The sequence below is a fragment of the Panthera uncia genome (assembly GCF_023721935.1).
Source record: "Panthera uncia isolate 11264 chromosome A1 unlocalized genomic scaffold, Puncia_PCG_1.0 HiC_scaffold_17, whole genome shotgun sequence".
Taxonomy (NCBI): Eukaryota; Metazoa; Chordata; class Mammalia; order Carnivora; family Felidae; genus Panthera; species Panthera uncia.
This window is the reverse complement of record NW_026057577.1, coordinates 18,051,195-18,070,821: the sequence shown is the minus strand read 5'-3', so window position 1 is coordinate 18,070,821 and position 19,627 is coordinate 18,051,195. Positions and strand designations below refer to the sequence as shown.

Below are 19,627 nucleotides of genomic sequence, written 5' to 3'. Positions count from 1 at the left end.
TAGTTACTCGGTTGTCAGGGGGCCCGAAGAACCTATACTTTTAATTCCCCTACCCACGTGACAGTGTTTTTGTTTCTAAAGTACAGGAAATTCTCGAAGAGTTTACGTCACCTCCAGCAGTTACAGTAATTACCGTATTGACGCGACTTGTTTCCAAAACGTGAACACTCGCGGTGCGGCGCGAGTCCTACTTAGAGATTTTTTTCAGTCCAGACTTAAGTCTGAATTTCGTCTAGTAGATGATGTGAGATTCATTAGATCACTCTGTGATCTAATTTTTAAGCAGTAGTGACACCGGGGATCGGAACGGAGCTAGTTTTGTGTGTGCGTGTGCGTGTTTTCAGTGTCTATTGCTGGATTTCCGAGGTGTGTCTGGGGGGAAAAGCAGAGACTACACCACACTGACACTCCACGCAGGGGCACTGCAGGCAGCGTTTGCTGCAGTAGTGCGCCTGCGCAGTCGGTCCCCGCCAACTCGCCCGCCTTCCCCCATCCGGCTAGCAGGGGGCGCTGTGAGGTGATGGCCTAGTCTTTCCCCAGGGCTCTGGAACATAGCATAAAAGGGCAGGAGGCGAAGCGGGCTGAGGGGCGTTCTATCCTCGACTGCCCTGGTCTCTATCACCCTTTGTCCTCCAGCTTTCGCCCTCCCTGCACTGGGCCTGCGGGCCTGGTTGCTAGGCGGAAGCGGGGCGCGGCGGCTGCCGCTGCGGCTGCCCGGGCGTTTGAAAAGCGGCCACACAGGCGGCAAAAGGTCCTCCGGTGGCGGGTTCGCTTCTCCCTGCAGACAGTCCGGGGGGCCGAGCCGCCTTTGCCTTTCCGTGGAGTCGGGGCAGGGCTAGGGTCGGGCTGGCGGTCCGGGGTAGGGGAGCCGGGCGCGCTGCAGGCGGCGGCGGGCCCGGGCCGAGGAGCGGGGTCTCGGCGTCGGGGGCCGCGGGCGGGCGGTGGGAGCCCCGGAGGGAGCCCTCCTCCTGGTGGTCGCGGGCCTCCAGCATCTCACCCGGGTCCCTCTTCCCCCAAGCAGACCCCGCCTGTGGGCCGCCCACCGCGACCATGGTCTCCAAGTCCGACCAACTGCTCATCGTTGTATCCATCCTAGAAGGTGAGCGGCCAAGGGGCTTGCATTTGCACCTGCAGCCTCCTGACTTAACCGAGTGGCGTGCGACTGAGACTTTGTTAACCTTACGAACCCTGTCATCTTTCCTTTTGCAGTCCCGCAAGACTTGTTCAAAGTTGTACTTCCTGAGGCCTGTTAGGCGATTGATTTAGAAACCTCTCAAGGGAGCGTGAGAGCTATTAGGGATAGGTGATATTTAGCGTGAATAGCCGGAGCCCCAGAGAACGTAGGAAAAACGATTTCCATCAGAAGCAGCACGTCGATGACTTTTACTCCTGAGCTAAGGTGCCTGGAAAGCACGTTCTGTTCAGGGGCCTCCCGGTGATCCCATTTGTGAGAGCTTTGCTTTCGACTCGAATCCCTATTTCCTGCAGTCTGAAGTGTTACGGGGGCCATTCCCTTTACTAAGTCTTGATAGGGGACTTAGGAGGAGTAGTTGTCAAGACGGTCTGTTACATACGTTCCTAGAAGTTTGGTGTGTTGAAGGAGTGACCTTTGTTTATTGCAGGCTCATGGAGTGTCAGGCACTGTGCTGGGAATGTAGGGGTAAAACATCCCGGGTCCTAAAACCTAAGTAAACAGTATAGCCTGGACAATGTGTATAGTTCATCAGGGTGTGGGAGAAGGAAAGACCAGCTCTGGGGAGAATTTCCCGGAGGAGGTGACATTTATTTGGGTCCTAAAGGATGAGTAGGAATGTGTCAGGGGAAAAGAGGAAGGGTGGGCTTTCCAGGCAAAGGGAAGAGGAAAGAACCCTTAAGGTGTGGAAAGGCCAGGCACATTCTGCCCTTGCTTAAATTCAGTGTGGTTGGAGAGAAGCTGCAGGCAAGTGGAGGGAGTAGGAATTGCTAGGTAAGTTGAAGCTGGGTTTTGAGGGGCACCTGGGTGGCTTGGTCGGTTAAGCGTCCAACTTCGGCTCAGGTCATGATCTCACGCTCCGTGAGTTCGAGCCCCGCGTTGGGCTCTGTGCTGACACCTTAGAGCCTGGAGCATGTTTCAGATTCTGTGTCTCCCTCTCTATCTGCCCCTCCCCTGTTCATGCTCTGTCTCTCTCTGTCTCAAAAATAAATAAACGTTAAAAAAAAAAAAAGATGGGTTTTGAATAATCTGATCATAGCAGTCCTCTTGAGTTGGGCCTGAGGAATGGCTGCCTTCTGCCCCCCTCCTCCACCATTGGAGGTATTTTGTGGAGGCCTGGTACTATTTGGGGGGTGGGTGGTATGAGGGAATGAGTGGTAATGGCTTTTGGCACAGAAAACTGACCAGAACCCCTAAATTGTTGGGGCAGCATTTTTAGCTGTTCTCTTACTGATTGTTTAAAGACAGAGGACTGAAATCCCCTTGTAATTGGTCAACAAAAGCTTCTGGACTTGGTACTTGCTCCCTGCTATGAGGAAACCCAAATAAAAGGCACTTTCTTTCCCTTCAAGGATGTAGGATTCTGTCTTCTTCAGAAGATCAAATTCACAGGCAGGACACAGTATGTTGGAGTGCAGTATAATATTAAAAATATGGGATGTGGGCTGTAAACATCGGTTTTGGGGGTGGGTGGGGATGATGGCTTAAGGGCTTTGAGTAGTTAGGTAATGATGGAGGGAAGTCCTTGCTGGCCGTTAGATCAACCCAGGCCAGGGGTGCCTGGGTAGCTCAGTCCATTAACTGCCTGCCTCTTGCTTTCTGCTCAGCTCATGATCTCTCATTTCATGAGTTCAAACCACGTCTCGGGCTCCGCGCTGACAGTGCGGAGCCTGCTTCGAATTCTCTCTCCCTCTACCTCTGCTTCTCTTCTCTCTCACGATAAATAAAAAAACATAAGAAAAACGGAAAATAAAAAACAAACCCCAGGCCAGTGATGGAGTAATTTTGGTGGATGGAATGATGACGAGGTCCCGCAAGATGACCAGGGTCAAGGGAGGTGAACATTGAGGAATATTCTGGTCAAATAAGCTTGTGTAGCTGGAGTGAGCAGGCCTTGGAGGGTTTTGAAAGCCAAGGAGTTTAATGTTCTAAAAAATAGGGAGGCAGCCTATATTTCTAAGTAGGAGAGCATTATCTGCAAGTTTAGTATCGGTGTGCAGAGAAGAGAACCTCGATTCAGGGCTGTCGGTTAGGTGTTGCCCTAAACATACCTAAAACCGGACCATGGACCTCCGTGCAAACTGTCTCCTTTTGTGTTTGTGTTTGTGTTTCCATTCATCATAACCATGTTGTTGCCTCAAGCCCAGAACCTGGGGCTCTTCATCTTCCTGGTTCCATCCCCTTCTTCCAGATGGTCACCAAGCTTTGTTGCTAAAATCATGCGAGGTGCTTCATAGAAACTTTTAAATGAGGAAGTTTCCACTGTGAGTGCCCCGCTTTGAGCCCCTCATAATGTGCTTGGTCTCTTGTAGTAATCTTTTCAGTGGTCTGTTTCATAAATTTTTTTCCCCCCTTTCCAGAGAATGTCTATTGTTCACATTACCATCTAGGGGTAATCTTTCTGAAATGCGAATTTAATTGTTTTAAAAATCCTACAGTTTCCTAAAGGATAAGGTCTGTACTTTCTAGAACAGCATTCATGGCCCTTCACGGTATGCCTCTTGCCTGCCTTTTCAGCCTCTTCTCTCTTGCCATCTGTCCCTACGTCCCCATCTCTTCAGTTATTTTGAGCTACGTTCAGTTTCTTGACTACACTTCTAGAAATGCCCATTATTCAAAAGAAAATGATGAGGTTTCTACCGTGAGTCAAATTTGGGCTATGTGCCGGAATCCGTGGATGAAAAAGACAAGGTTTCTGTTCTCAAGGTATTGTCTTTGGAATGAGGGAGGTGCCCCTTCATTCCAGTACATATCCTCTGTTCTCAGGCTAAGTGGATGGTATGATTATGATGGTGTGACTGAGAATACAGGCTTTCTGACAGACATGAAATGCATTTGGGGAACCCCATGATCTTTTAGAGCAGCTCAAAATGATGTCCAGAGAGAGGCCCCTGTGAGTGCTAATTGGGAGACCTCTGCTAAGACACTTGTACTAAGACTCCCAAATGGGGAGTTTGAAACGAGAGCTTCAGGTTGAAAGTCAGAGGATTCCAATCAAGAATCTCTCTGACCCCTTTACTTCCTACTGAGAGGAGTGTAGCAGGGTGAGTAGCAGCTGGTATGTATTTATTCAATATCGGTCAAAATGTGTTGAGACACGTGTCTCAACACCATGTCCTGCGCCAGACCTACAAACAGGTTGACTGTGAGATTCTTCCCTAGTTTTTAGCTTCCTGTTGGCACTGTTTTCAGTTTGCTTCTTTCCACTAGACCCTCAATTCCTTGAGGCGATGTACTCTGTTTTACTCTTGTTTGTACCCCATCGTTTGACATAGAGAATACCTGACTCTGATAATGCCTTTAGTAAACGGTGAAAGAAGGGGGTCAGGCAGTACCAGGGAAAAGTGATAGGTAGACAGAATATTTTTAAAATGATTGACAACATTATCCTTGAGATTTGAATGAATGAATACGTGTGTCTGTTTTTCTTGGGCTGATTTGCTGAGTGTTCCTAACTGTGTTAACAGGAAAATTATGATGCATGTTGGTTGGCTTTTGCTTATTGGGTTATTTCCCAGCTCTCCAGAAGACTTGACTGTTCCATTTTAACTTCTGATACAGTAATATCTAAAATTAGTGGAATCACATTTTTCTTCTAAACGTCACTGAGATCGTTGCTGCTCAAAGCGTGAATCAAGGACAATAGCATTGACATCATGTGGGGGTTTGTTAGAAATGTGCCTCTCAGAGGGCACCTGGGTGGCTCAGTCAGTTGGGCTTCTGACTTCAGCTCAGGTCCTGCTCTCATGGTCTGTGAGTTCGAGCCCCAAATCGGGCTCTGTGCTGACAGCTTGGAGTCTGGAGCCTGCTTCCGGTTCTGTGTCTTCCTCTCTGCCCCTCCCCCACTCACACTGTCTCTCAAAAATGAATAAATGTTTAAAAAAAAAGCCTCTCAGCCTCGACTAGTGAACCATAATCTACATTTTAACAGAGTCCCCAGGTGATTCATGTGCACGTTAATATTTTGGAATCACTAATTTACAAATTGTAGCTTTCAGTTTGATTCTTTCTTATGAATCATGAATTTGTACGTGAGAGTACACATTAGTAGGTAGTTAGTGGACTATATAAGTCAACAACTCCTAATGTGTATTTTTAAAACGTGCTAAAAGATCATAGTTGATTTTTGTACAGTTCTGATTAACCTGTATAGTCTTTGTTTTCCAGGTCGTCATTTCCCCAAGCGTCCAAAACATATGCTTATAGTAGAAGCAAAGTTTGACGGAGAACAGTTGGCTACTGACCCTGTGAACCACACCGACCAGCCAGAATTTGCTACCGAGTTAGCCTGGGAGATCGACAGGAAAGCACTCCACCAGCACAGGTGACTGTTGTTTTCCATTTGTTTTGCTCTAGTTTTTAGGCTGCTAGGGATGAATAAATCTCTATCTTTCTAGATTATACATTATTTCTCATGTGCTAGGAAGTTTTCAAAGTACTTTGCAATAGTAATTCATTTGAACATCAAGACAATCCTATGAAGTGGGTGTTAGGATTTCCCCCAATTACAGATGAAAAAACTGAGGCCTAAGAAGGTAAGTAGCCTGTTACAAGGCAGTCAGCTGGATAATGGTAGAGCCCAGCCATTTGAGTTCTAGAGCCTAAGTTTTTAACCATTACGCGTAGCTTTTTTTTTTTCCTGATGTCTGAGAGGATACTCTAGAAGTGCTGTAATGATAGTTACCCAATATTAAACATGGGTTGGAATTCACTGTAATTTCTATTACTTCCTTTATCATAACTTTATCTGGCTTGCTAAGGATATGTAGAGATATGCGTATAGTAATTACGTAAGGGTCTCTAATAAATTTTATACTTAATTTGAGCCCTTTAAACACTTCATATCAGTACATAAAACAGGCTTAAAGCTCCAGCCTCTTATTTATTTCATGAACTCAGATGACTCGAAACAGGCAAGAGTGTGGCTACTTCTATTTTAAAAAGGACTGGAAAAACATATTTCTTTTCTGGAAAGCACAGAATTACTTCATTCATTGGTGTGTCTTAGGACTAAAGCAAATAAAATTACGAAGTTAAAAAGTGAATGTAAGGAGAAATTTATTTTCTTATGTGGCCAGATCGGTCCATGGATTTGTTTGGGGGATTTGCAAGGGCATTAAATTCTTAGAAGATCAAAATTTTGTGTTCAGTGACTTCTGGAATATCTGCACAGAGTCCTGATAGGAGGTATTAGTGCCCGTGGTGTTCACAGTTGTGTTAATACCAAGTGGTACCACTCTGCGTGTTGGAGGCTGAGAAAAGAACACAGATAAATTGCATGTATATAAATAAAGACTGTATGCCAAGTGCAAGTTTTATAGTCATTCCATTAGGTAACAGTGATGGTCGAATCTAATGAGCTTATGTATGAGCCAGTATAGAGGTTTCAGACTCTCAAGAACCCCTGCTATACCAGCCAAGGTCATGCTTACAGAACATTGTTGTGTATTACAATGAATTATTACTTTCAATAGTCTGTGGTTTTATGGTATTTAATTCTGAAGTTGATTTCATTATTTTAGTGACAAAAAGAGCTTTAAGCACGTATGTGTATTGGTAGTTTTATGTGTGTATGACAGTGTAAGGATAATTTAAAATCAATCTTGAAGATTCATGTTCAATTTTAATTTATTAACTTTTAAAGAGTTCTGTATGGTAGAGAAGCTTGAAAAGCACTGACCTACAGCATAGCTCCTCAGATGAGAGAGACCAAGATTTTTGATGTGGTTGTAGTATTACTTGGTGTAAAGATAAATAGGCATGATGAATAGTTCATGTCAGTTGAAGTTTTGCAGAAAATAGAGATTATCCGAAAGAATTATAGTTGTCTTGCTAGTAGCAGGCAGCTTTTCAAAACTAGCAGAACATCAGCTCAATATTAAGCAGAAGCTAGTTCGTCTATAACATAAACTGTTACGTTACAGGCTGCAACGCACGCCTATCAAACTGCAGTGTTTTGCCTTGGATCCCGTATCTTCAGCCAAGGAAACTATAGGCTACATTGTGCTAGACTTGAGGACTGCTCAAGAAACAAAGCAGGTATTGCCCTTTTGATGTGTTCTTACCGATGACGTTAGGTGTGGATTTTTAGTAGATAACCCATTGATGGAAAGAACCTGTGGTACCGGACCTGAAAGGGCGAGGGTCTGAGCCGGTGTGGCGATTCTGAGGTTTCACGTGAGGAATTTGATTTAGAAAGTCCCACTATTTTGGTCATTTCTTTGACCTAGAACGACCTTTCTCAAAGAAAATTCTCTCTGAGCTCAGACGTTCGGCCGCATTGCTGTGACCTGGAGCTCAGCATGTTCAGCTGCCAAGCTTTGCTTTCAGAGGTAGTGCTTTTGCCGTGTGCCCTGTTCTGGTGAACGGCACCCCTCTTCCAGGTACGCAGGCCAGACGGCCTCCATTTCCGGCCTCCGTAGCCATCCTTTTCCAGTTGGTTTCAGGCCTGCGGCGACCCCTTCCTGATCCAGCTCCTGTTGTACATTTTCGCCGTTGCGATCCCAGCCTAAGGCACCGTCCTTTCTTAACCTTGGCTGTGCTAGTAGCCTCCTGATTCCTTCCCCTGCTTCCCATTCCTTCCGTGTGTAGCAGTCAGAACACGTGAGCTCAGTGAAATACACTTATGGGACATAAACAGCAGCCTTGCCAGGAGTACACACATAAAGAAGGAAAAATAATTCAGGGTCTCGATTCCTAGGTCAGTGCTTTTTGTTACTGAAGATGTTTCTTTTCTCTTTTAAAATATCTACCGATCTTTTTTTTTTTTCTTAAAGTTTATATATTTATATTGAGAGAGAGAGAGTGTGAGGGAGAGAGAGAATCCCAGCAGTCTCCGTGCTCATCACCAGACCTGAAATCAACAGACGCCTAACCAGCTGAGTCACCCACGCACGCCTTTTCTCACCTTTTTTTATGTTACTGACTTTGGAAATACTTTGAATGGTTCTTAATAACTTTGTTTTGTCACTTAAAACAAAAACAAACAAATAAACTTACTTTTGAAGTCTTTGATTCTTGATTTGAATCCTAAACTAGGATTCTCTGAAGGAAAATTGATCTCTTAGCAACATGTTCGCTACTGATAGCCACGGTATTTACTAAGGAGCCAGTTAGCTTAGCCCACATTTGGAATCCTTCAAAAGGAATGGGAATTTAAAAAATTCTCTAAAAGGGAATCTGTTTCTCCTCCCTCCTTGGGTACTCCTCACCTCTCTGTCCCTAGGTTCTGAAGAGGTTTTCTTTCTGAAGTCTTAGCCCCTCAACCAGGAGCCACGATCATGCCCCTGATGTATGTCTTACCTAGCTGTGCTACCTGCACAGGATCCTTTTGTGGTTGCTTTGGTTACACAGAAGGTAATCCTTTTAGGAGGAGGATAGCTGTAAATGCACGTGGCATTCCTTTCTGCCCCTGTCCCACCTGCCCTATCTGGTCCTGTAGGACACTTTTGTCATTACATTCACTTCTTATCATTAACAGAGTTCAGGGGAAATGTTTCAGAATTAAGAGTTTTAAGAAAGCCAGATGTTGTCTTAATCACTCCTGTTTATTAGCAGAACTATCTGAAGTTGGTGCGTAGAATATTTGAAGTTCAGAATAAATTGATTATCTGTAAATGAAAAGAAACACAAAAAAATAAGCTTTGTTTTTCCAAGTTCTAAAACAGAAAAACATAGCATAAATTCCCTGAGTAGCTAAAACTCTTTTTCAGGCTTAGACTTAAAATTGTAATATATCCATCATAAAAAAAATACACAACAGATTATGAGTTTTTCTTTTAAAAACCTTGGGTGTGGATTTAAAAAAACAAACAAAAAAACCCAAAAAATGATGGCTTAGGCTTATTTTACTTCCCAGAAGCTTTTGGTTTTGATATTCTTAAAGACCAGTTTCTTTAAAAAAATTTTTTTTTAACATTTATTATTGAGAGACAGAGAGACACAGAGCGTGAGCAGGGGAGGGGTAGAGAGAGGGGGAGACATAGAATCTGAAGCAGGCTCCAGGCTCTGAGCTGTCAGCACAGAGCCCGATGCAGGGCTCGAACTCACAAACTGCGAGATCATGACCTGAGCCCAAGTTGGTCGCTTAACCAACTGAGCCACCCAGGCGCCCCTATAAAGATCAATTTCTATGTCTTTATATAATAGTGGTTAGAGTAAGAACGCTGTTTGCATGAATTGAAATGGTGTCCCTGCATTAATGCAACATGCAGTTCTGAGCCATGAGATTGTGCAGGCTGGTTTGAGTATTAGAATTTCTCAAATTGCTGTGGCCAGGATATTGAGGTAATTTATGATACTTCATCCTGTGAGAAAGCCTTTATATTTTAGCCAAGTATGTGGTTCATAACCCAGAGCTCTACCTTAGGTCTTTCCTTCAGTATTTTGTTAGTGTCTTTTTGTTAACAGTAGCTTTCTGCACATTTGGTATATGTAGGACAAAGCAGAAATGTGGCAGGCAGCAAAGGTATATACCAGAAAAAGTGACAAATTAGGGGTTAGGGAAAGGGAAAATTGGTAGTCTAAACTTTTTATTTTCATTTTATGTTTTTAATATTTATTTTTGAGAGAGAGAGAGAGAGAGAGAGACAGAGTGCACCTGGGGGAGAGGCAGAGAGAGAGGAAGACCCAGAATCCGAAGCAGGCTCCAGGCTCTGAGCTGTCAGCACAGAGCCCGACATGGGACACAAACTCATGAATGGTGAGATCATGACCTGAGCCGAAGTCAGACGCTTAACCAACTGAGCCACCTAGGTCCCCCTAAACTTCTTATTTTTTTTTTAAGAGGAAATACAGTTAGCTTCCTAAGCAGGATTAGATTCTTTTGAGGAAAATGTGAAAAATACTTTAAAAGAGGAGAAAGTGCTAAGGAACTGCAGGAAATATATTTGGAAGCCTTATAGGACATTTCCCACTATTGTTTGTTTCCTATAAATTATTGGGGCGCCTGGGTGGCGCAGTCGGTTAAGCGTCCGACTTCAGCCAGGTCACGATCTCGCGGTCCGTGAGTTCGAGCCCCGCGTCAGGCTCTGGGCTGATGGCTCGGAGCCTGGAGCCTGTTTCCGATTCTGTGTCTCCCTCTCTCTCTGCCCCTCCCCCGTTCATGCTCGGTCTCTCTCTGTCCCAAAAATAAATTAAAAATGTTGAAAAAAAATTAAAAAAAAAAAAAATTATTAAGGTGTTTTTGTTTTGTTGTTACTTACTCTCCAGGCACCAAAATGGTACCAGCTGTTGAGTAATAAATACACCAAGTTCAAGTCGGAGATACAGATAAGCATTGGTTTGGAAACAGACACCAAGGCACCAGTGGATAGTTTTAAAGCAAAAGGAGCCCCCCCTCGAGATGGAAAAGGTTTGTGCGTCGTTTCTAAGGACGTCGTCTGAAAAGTTGCTTCTGTGGACTAGAGCTTCAGGAGCGGTGGGTGGTGAGATAGGAAAATACACGCAGGAGTGTAAACACATTTTACTCTGGTGCCTCCGACAGATGTTGTAGTATTGTTAAATGTGCAGCACTGCTCTAACTCTTCCTAGAGAAGAGCTAGAAATAGACAAGATTTTCCTTTCTTTATTTGGTATATGACAAAGCACAATTGTGTATTCTTGAAGATGGCTATTTAGGAAAATTTTCTTCCTAGGATGAGCACGAGAAAGCCAAACAGTTACGCTGTTCTCTCTTCACTCACCTGTTAACCACACCTTCATATTTCTCTTTCCTTGTTTTTTCTTTTTTCTTTTTTTCTTTTTTTCTTTTTTTTGTTATTAATAAACTTTATTTTAGAGAAGTTTTAGGTTCCCAGCAAAACTGAGTGCCAAGGGCAGAGTGTTGCTGTGGACCTCGGTCTCCTCAGCCACGCAGCCGCCCCACTATCCACCTCCCCGGCCAGAGGGGCCACATGTTAAAATTGATGAGCCTACATGAGCCAATCACTTATCACCCGGACTCCACAGTTTACATTAGCATTTATTTTTGGCGTTTTATGTTCTGTAAGTTTTGACAAACGAGTAATCACCTACGTCTATGATTGTAGTTTCCCACAGAACAGTGTCACTGCCCTGAAACCCGTCTGTGCCGTTTCTCCCTCCTTTCTGCCTAACTGACAAACACTTGTTTTTTTTTTTTCACCGAAGTATGGTTGACGTAAAATGTCCTAATGGTTTCAAGCGTACGACATAGTGATTTGAGCAGTCTGTTCGTGATGTTGCGCTCAGCACAAGTGTAGAGACCCCGTGTCATCGTGCGGCTGTCATAGTAACATCGCTGTGTTCCTGTGATGTGACTTGCATCCTTGTGACTTACTCCTTCCGTAACCGGAAGCCTGTACTTCCCATTCCCCTTCATTTGTTGTGGCCACCGCCCCCCTTCCCTCTGGCAGCCACCAGTTTGTTCCTTGTGTATTTATAGGTCTGATTCTGATGGGAATAGACTTTGCATCATTTGCAGACAAAGACCATATCATGTCTTTATTCCCACTCGGCATGCCTTTGTTTCCTTTGCTTATCTTCCTGCGTTTGTTAGGACGTATAGTCCGGCACCACGAAGCTGTGATGAAAGGGGATCTCCTTGCCTTGTTTCTGGAGGATTTTTATGGATGTTCTTTATCAAGTCGAGGAAGTTACTCTCTAGTTGTCTACTGAGGGTGTTTCATCATTACCGAGTGTGGGATTTTGTCAGATGCTTTTTCTGCATATTTGATACCATCATGTGGTTGTTCTTTAGTTTGTGATGTGATGGATTATATTAGCAGATTTTTGAATGTTGAACTAGTCTTGTGTACCTGCAAAAAATCGCATTTGGTTGTGGTGTGTGGTTCTTTTTATACGTTGTTGGATTCACGTGGCCAATAGGTTGTTGAGAATCTGTGCATGTATGTTAATGAGAGCTAGTGGTCTCTTGTGTTCTTGTTGGGTAATGTCTGGGTCTGGTTTTGACATCAGGGTTTTAAATGCTGGCATCATAGAATGAGTTAGGGATTATTTCTTCTGCTTCCGTTGTCTGAAAAAGATGGTGGAGAATTGGTCTTTCTTCCTTGAATGTTGGGTAGAATTTACCAGTGAAGTCATCAGGGTCTGGTACTTTCTGTTGTGTAAAGTTGTTATTGATTCAATTTCACAAAATGATATAGGCCTGTCTGGATTGTGTGTTTCTTCCTGTGTGACTTTTGTCAGACTGTGTCTTTCAAGGGAGTTGGCCCATTTCTTCTTACAGGCAATCGAATCTGTGGATAAAAAGTCGTTCGTGTAACATTCCTTCAGTATCCTTTTAATGTCTATGGACTGTACAGTGATTCTCCTTTTATTTCGGATATTAGGAATTTGTATTTTCTCTCTTTTTCTCTTAGTAACTTGGCTAAATGCTTACTGATTTTATTGATGTTTTCAGAGAGCCAGCTTTCGGTGTTTATTAGGTCTCTTTCTCTGCTGACTGAATTTGATCTGCAGAAATGTGCTGCTCTTATTTTACTTTCCTGAAAGAGAAGCTTAGATTGTTTTGTTTTTTTGTTTTGCTTTTTAGTGTGCCTTGTACTGTTTTGTTGAAAAGTGGACGTGATACCCTGGGTAAGAAGAAGACAGGTCTTAGGTAATTTAGAGGTGAAGGAGAGGGAGGGGTTTTGTAGTCCTGTGATGAAGTCTCAGTGTTTGGTGAGCCTGCCCCCCCTGTACTGTTGGGGTTCATCTGGTATTAGATTTAGGTTCTAGATCTTTGGCAGGAGGATCAGAGAAGTGATGCTTTTGTTCTTTTTCAGTGCATCCTATCAGCACACAACTTTGATTTGTTCCATTACTGGTGATGTCCATTTTGGTTATGATTCAGGTAGCGTATGCCTGTTACTTTTTCTTTCCTTCACTTATAATTAATATTTTGTGAGACATTATCAAGTGTGGACTTAGAGTTCTTTTTGCTTAATGGGTTACAATATTTATCATCATTTGTCCCTGATTTGTGCAGCGAGAGCCCCTTCAAACTTCTGTTTCCGTTAGCTTGTCTCCATAATTCTTACCGCTTTGGTTAAATTTATTCCTAGGTATCTTCTGGTTTTTGGTGCAGTTGTAAATGGGATCGATTCCTTGACTTCTCTTTCTGCTCCTTCACTATTGGTGTATAGAAAACAGATTTCTGTGCATTGATTTTGGATCCTGCGACTTAGCTGAACCGGTGTATCACTTCTAGCAATTTTTTGGTGGAGTCCTATGGGTTTTCTATATAGAGTATCATGTCGTCTGCAAATTGTGAAAGTTTGACTTCTTCCTTGCCGATTTGGATGCCTTTTATTTATTTACTGATTTTGAGAGAGAGTGAGTTGGGGGGTGGAATCCCAAGCAGGCTCCACACTGACAGTGTGGGGCTCAAATCCGTGAACTATGAGATCGTGACCTGAGTGAAATCAAGAATTGGACACTTGGGGCGCCTGGGTGGCGCAGTCGGTTAAGCGTCCGACTTCAGCCAGGTCACGATCTCGCGGTCCGTGAGTTCAAGCCCCGCGTCGGGCTCTGGGCTGATGGCTCGGAGCCTGGAGCCTGTTTCCGATTCTGTGTCTCCCTCTCTCTCTGCCCCTCCCCCGTTCATGCTCTGTCTCTCTCTGTCCCAAAAATAAAATAAAAAACGTTGAAAAAAAAAATTAAAAAAAAAAAAGAATTGGACACTTAACTGACTGAGCCACCCAGGCACCCCTGGAGGCCTTTTAATTCTTTTTGTTGCCTGATTGCTGGGGGTAAGACTTGGACTACTATGTTAAGAGAGTGGACATCCTGGTCTTGTTCCTGACCATAGAGGAAAAGCTCTGTTTTTCCCCAATGAGGGTGATGTTCGCTGTGGGTTTTTCATAGATGGTCTTTATTAAGTTGAGGTATGTTCCGTCTGTCCCTACTTTGTTGAGGGTTTTTATCAAGAATAGATTCTGTATTTTGTCACGTGCTTTTTCTGCATCTATTGAGAGGATCATGTGGTCCTTATCTTTTCCTTTGTTAATGTGGTGCATCACATTGATTGACTTGCAAATATTTAGCCACCCTTGCCGCCGTATTCCACTTGATACGGGTGAATAATTCTTTTAATGTACTGGTTGGATTTGATTTGCTAGTATCTTGAGAATTTTTGCATCTATGTTCATGAGGGATATTGGCCTGTAATTCTCCTTTTTAGTAGGGTCTTTGTCTGGTTTTGGAATCAAGGTAAGTTTAGCAGCTTTCCTTCCATTTGCATTTTTTCAGAGCAGTTTGAGAAGAATAGCTATTAGCTCTTCTTTAAATGGCTGGGAGAATTCCCCTGGGAAGCCATCTGGCCCTGTACTTTAGTTCTTTGGGAGATTTTTGATTGCTGATTCAGTTTCTTTGCTTGTTATTGGTCTGTTTAAGTTATCTGTTTCTTCCTGTTTCAGTGTTGGTGGTTTGTATGTTTCTAGGGATTTATCCATTTCTTCCAGGTTGCCCAACTTGTTAGCATATAATTTTTCATAATATTCTCTTATGGTTGGTATTTCTGCGGTGTTGGTTGTGATCTCTTTCATTTGCGATTTTATTTGGGTCCTATCTCTTTTCTTTTTGATAAGTCTGTCTAGGAGCTTATCATTTTTATTAATTCTTTCAGAGAACCAGCTCCTAGTTTCATTGATCTGTTCTATGGTTTCTATATCATTTACTTCTGCTCTAATCTGTATTATTTCCATTCTTCTGCTAGCTTTAGGCTTTATTTGCTGGTCCTTTTTCTAGCTCCTTTAGGTGTAAGGTTAGGCTGTGTAGTTGAGACCTTTCTTGCCTTTTAAGTAGGCTTGTATTGCAATATGTTTCCCTCATAGGGACCACTTTTGGCGCATCTCAAAAGTTTTGGGTTGTTGTGTTTTCATTTTCTTCTATGTATTAATTTCTTCTTTAATTTCCTGGTTAACCCATTCATTCTTTAGTAGGATGTCCTTTAATCCTCATGTATTTGTGGTCTGTCTAAATTTTTTCTTGTGGCTGACTTCGTTTCATAGTGTTGTGGTATAAAAATACGCATGGTATGACCTCAGTCTTTTTATACTTCTGGAGGCCTGATTTGTGACCCAGTATGTGATCTATTCTGGAGAATGTTCCATGTGTATGAATGTTCCATACACATTCGACAGGAATGTGTATTCTGCTACTTTAGGATAAAATGTTCTGAATATATCTTAAGTCTGTCCTGTCCAGTGTGTCATTCAAACACATTGTTTTCTTGTTGATTTTTCTCCTTAGATGATCCGCCCATTGCTGTAAGTGGGTGTTAGAATCCCCTACTATTATTGTATTGTTATCAATGAGTTTCTTTATGCTTGTGATGAACTGATTTATAGATTTGGATGCTTCCATATCAGGAACATAAATATTTACAATTGTTAGTTCTTCTTGGGATAGCCCCCTTAATTATGATATAATGCCCTTCATCTCTTATTACAGTCTTTGGTTTAAAATCTAGTTTGTCTGATAGAAGTATGGCTACTCCGGGCTTGCTTTTGACATCCATTAGCGTGAGAAATGGTTCTCCATCCCCTCAATTTCAATCTGAAAGTGTCTTTAGGTCTAAAATGAGTCTACAGGTAGCATATAGATGAGTCTTGGTTTTTTTTGTTTGTTTGTTTATGCATTCTGATACTCTCTATCTTTTGATTGGAGAATTTAGTCCATATACATTCAGAGTGATTATTGACAGATAGCCTATGTCCGTAATTCTTTGAGCTTTTTCTTGGTTTCTGGCATAAGAAGATGATCCAGGCTTATCTTGTTCTTTACCTATCTTAGCCCTGGGTTCTGCTGTTTCTTTAAGGAGCCTGCTTCCTTTTAGTAAAGAAAGATGTTGAAGAGTCAAGTTCCAAGTGCAAGATATGCCAGTTGCTATTGGGGTGTTCCAGTGGAAAAAGGGGATCGGTGCATGTGTGTATACATACACACACATATATACATAAACATGTATATGTATTTGTATATGTATATATGTGTGTGTGTATATATATGTATATATGTATATACATATATATATACACATATATATATGTATATGTGTGTGTATATATATGTATATATATGTATATATAACACACACATAGACACCTTTATGGCTCTGTTTATTTACACATTTAGTGAACAGCATACATTCACATTGACACCTTCATTCCATCCAGTCTTATATAAGAGTTTTCCTAGTTGTTCTTCCTTTCCATACCTGTAACTCCCTGACAATGGGAGACCTGCCATAGTTATTCTGCTGACTTCTAAGCTCTGCTGACCTTAATATTTCATGGCTATCGTTATTAAAGTGATTGTCAGATACTGTACTAAATGCATTGCTTTGATTTAATCTTCTAAACGACATAAAAGCTTTGCAGAAATAAAAATGGAAGCTAAAAGAGATCATATAGTTACAACATACAACTAGCAAATGGCAGAACTGGGATTGGAACCTTGGTCTGTGTTACTGGAGTGTCTCTGCTCTAAACCATGATGCTATTTTTATTTACTTATTTATTTTTGAGAGAGAGAGAGAGAGAGAGAGTATGTGTGTGTGTACATACCTGCTCAAGTGAGGAAGAGCCAGAGAGAGAGGGAGACAGAGAATCCTAAGGTGTCTCTCCATGCTGTCAGCACAGAGCCCACTGCGGGGCTCAAACTCATCAACCACAAGATCATGACCTGAGCTGAAATCAAGAGTCATACCCTCAATTCCCTGAGCCACTCACGTGCCCCTCTTATATTTTTTTAAAGTTTTATTTATATATGTATGTATGTATTTATTTTGAGAGAGAGAGAGAGATGAGGCGAGAAGAGAGTGTGAGTGGAAGAGGGGCAGAGGCATGGGTAGAGAGAGAGAATCTCAAGCAGGCTCTGGGGCAGAGCCCATCGCAAGGTTTGATTTCACAACTGCGAGATCATGACCTGAGCTGAAAGGAAGAGTCAGACACTCAGGATTAACCCTGCATATTACCCCTCCCTCCATCCCCCATCAGAGTCCGAGCTGTCTTTTAGCTAAAGAGTTTTGTTTGAGACTCATTTTCAAGCCAGAGGTGCAATTTGCACCTCAGCCTGGAAAATTGGAATCCGGAGAGGATTACTTACTGATAGGGTATGTATATATATGAGGTGTGAATTCTGCCACTTCTCTTCTCCTAATTGGTTCATAGTTTCCTCTTAGGAAACTATCTCACTGTTTAGCGTGGCATCCAGTAAGCCTCTGCTTAGCCCTCCAGCCCCGTGACATGTGCCTTCCATGTCGGTCATCACCCTGTGATCAGCACCACGCCTACCTCACTTCTCTAACCACAGGCTTTCGCTTCCTTCCCAGTCTCTGCAGTGCGGTTCCTTCTGCCTAGAACACTCTTTTCTACTCCCTTATCCTGTGTATGTTCACCTTTCTCTTCTTAGCCACATGGAGTTTATTTTTCAGTTCCCAGTTGAGATTCACTGCCTTCAGGAAACCTATAATGTCTTTTCTTTGTGGTTTATTTATTTTAAAAATATTACCGTATTCCAAAATAAGGCTTTTATGTGCAGAAAGAAAACGGTGCTTAAGTAAGGTTTTTTTTTTGAGGGTGTTAAAAACAAGAAAATCCAAGGAAACCTTATTGAGATACTATATCCATGAAAACTGCAAGCAAGATACAAAGCGTACCCAGCTTTCAAAACCTTCACAGTTTTTGGCACACTGTGACATAGTTTAATTGTGTTTTTTCCCCGTAAAGTACCTGCCAGCTTGTCTGGCCTCAACCCCAAGGACATTGTGGCAGTGCTGAATGAGGAGGGAGGCTACCATCAGATCGGACCAGCCGAGCATTGCACAGACTCCTTCATTATGTCAGTGACCATAGCATTTGCCACCCAACTGGAGCAGGTAAGACTTTCCTTCTGATTAGTGACTCACAAAGAGTGGAAAACATTGACTTTTTAAAAACTTGCCTTTTGGGTATTAAAAAGATGTGCAAGTGGACTGTTTTTTTTACTTTAAAAAAATGTAGAAACATGTTTCTATTCATACCAGAAAATATTTCTGCTTTAAGAATAAATTGGTATGATGTTAGTAGTAAGAGAATGAATTAAATCTCTGGACATTTAGAAGAAAGCCCATCAGTAAACACTGTTTCCCGTTGTACCATGTGGCATTGTAAAGACTGGTCTGAAAGGATTTTTCTTTCTAAGGATTGAAATATTTATTTTTTGGAGAAATGTTCAATGTTGGGAACACTTGGTCCCAGTCATACTTTATTGGGTATCATGTCTGGAATTAGATTTTACCTTATTTACAAACTGGCAAATTAGCCAGTTAGAATTTCTTGGACGTTGCCGGATGACAGGAGGTTCCTGGGTCAGAGACAAAGGACTGTATTACTCTCGGCACAGCAGACATCAGCATCTGCATATTGCCTGCAGTCTTCGTTACCCTAGGTCCCAAGGGGTGACATCGAGGGGCCCGGGTTGCTGCTGTACAGAGTGGGTTTCCATCACAGCTGAGGAACACAGAACACTTTGATTGTAAGTCTCCTGGTCTCCCCAGGAAGACACTTGACCTAATCCTTCTAGGTTACCAGCTGTATAAGCAACACAGGGAAGTGGCCTGTGTGAGGGTGGTCAGTGCCCCAGCAGGAAGTGCAGGGACTCAAGACCCACGTCAGCATTGCCTCTTCCCAAAATGGCTTAGCACAACATGAGCTGGTACTTCATTGTCCTTCTCAGGATCTAGCCCAGTTTTCTTGACATTATGTTGGTCGATAGCAGCTGAAGTAAATTATTCTTTTCAAAAATAGAGAATATGGCTCATGACTTAACTTTTTACCATACTAATAGCTTTCTTAGAATTGCAAAGTTCCCACATAGTCTGTATTTACAAGTGAAATATGAGTTAGTGACCACAGATTTATATGACTTGCGAGACTGTCAGGTAAAGATTTTTCTCAGGGAGTATGTATAATTTTGTCGCACTAAATTCGTGTTTTTGCCTTTCTGTATCACTTTCTCTATTTTTCTTCTCTTCATAAAGCCCTGCCTATGGATTGCTCCAAATATGCCATTCTGGTTAGAGGGAAGGTTAGTTACTCAGTTTAGTTTTTTAAAAAAACCCTCAAAACCAGAATAATTGCCTGTTGGCTCTTGCTGCTAAAAATTAAGCCAAAATGGGTTCCTCAGAAACAGTAAACAGAATTACCATGGAGCCCAGCAGTTCCACTGCTAGGTGTGTATCAAAAAGAATTGAGAACAGGTGTTCAAACAAAAACGTGTACAGGAATGTTCATAGCAGTATTCACAGTATCTAAAAGGTGGAAACAACCCACATGTCCATTAGCAGATGAGTGGATAAACCAAGTATTTGTGTGTATAATGGGATATTACTCAACTCTAAAGGGCTGGGGCACTGACATGTACTGCATCGTGGATGAACATCGAAAACCTGCCAAGTGAAAGAAGCCAGACACGCAAGGTCACATAATGTGTGAT

At 42.5% G+C, this 19,627-nt stretch overlaps 1 protein-coding gene across 4 annotated transcripts in view; it reads left to right on the top strand.

Moving 5' to 3' along the window:
• The first annotated feature begins 621 nt into the window (after positions 1–621).
• CEP120 (centrosomal protein 120) overlaps positions 622–19,627 on the top strand; it is a 79,735-nt gene continuing 60,729 nt past the window's right edge. Inside the window, exons 1-6 of one of the 4 annotated variants that reach the window (XM_049649102.1) lie at positions 622–751; positions 1,022–1,099; positions 5,360–5,516; positions 7,117–7,231; positions 10,403–10,544; positions 17,881–18,029. In XM_049649102.1, coding sequence (XP_049505059.1) covers positions 1,051–1,099; positions 5,360–5,516; positions 7,117–7,231; positions 10,403–10,544; positions 17,881–18,029 — 612 coding nt within the window. In that variant the 5' untranslated portion in view covers positions 622–751; positions 1,022–1,050. Of the gene's footprint in view, positions 767–1,021; positions 1,100–5,359; positions 5,517–7,116; positions 7,232–10,402; positions 10,545–17,880; positions 18,030–19,627 lie in introns of all 4 variants that reach the window. The other 3 variants (XM_049649101.1, XM_049649099.1, XM_049649100.1) reach the window with 3 other exon arrangements.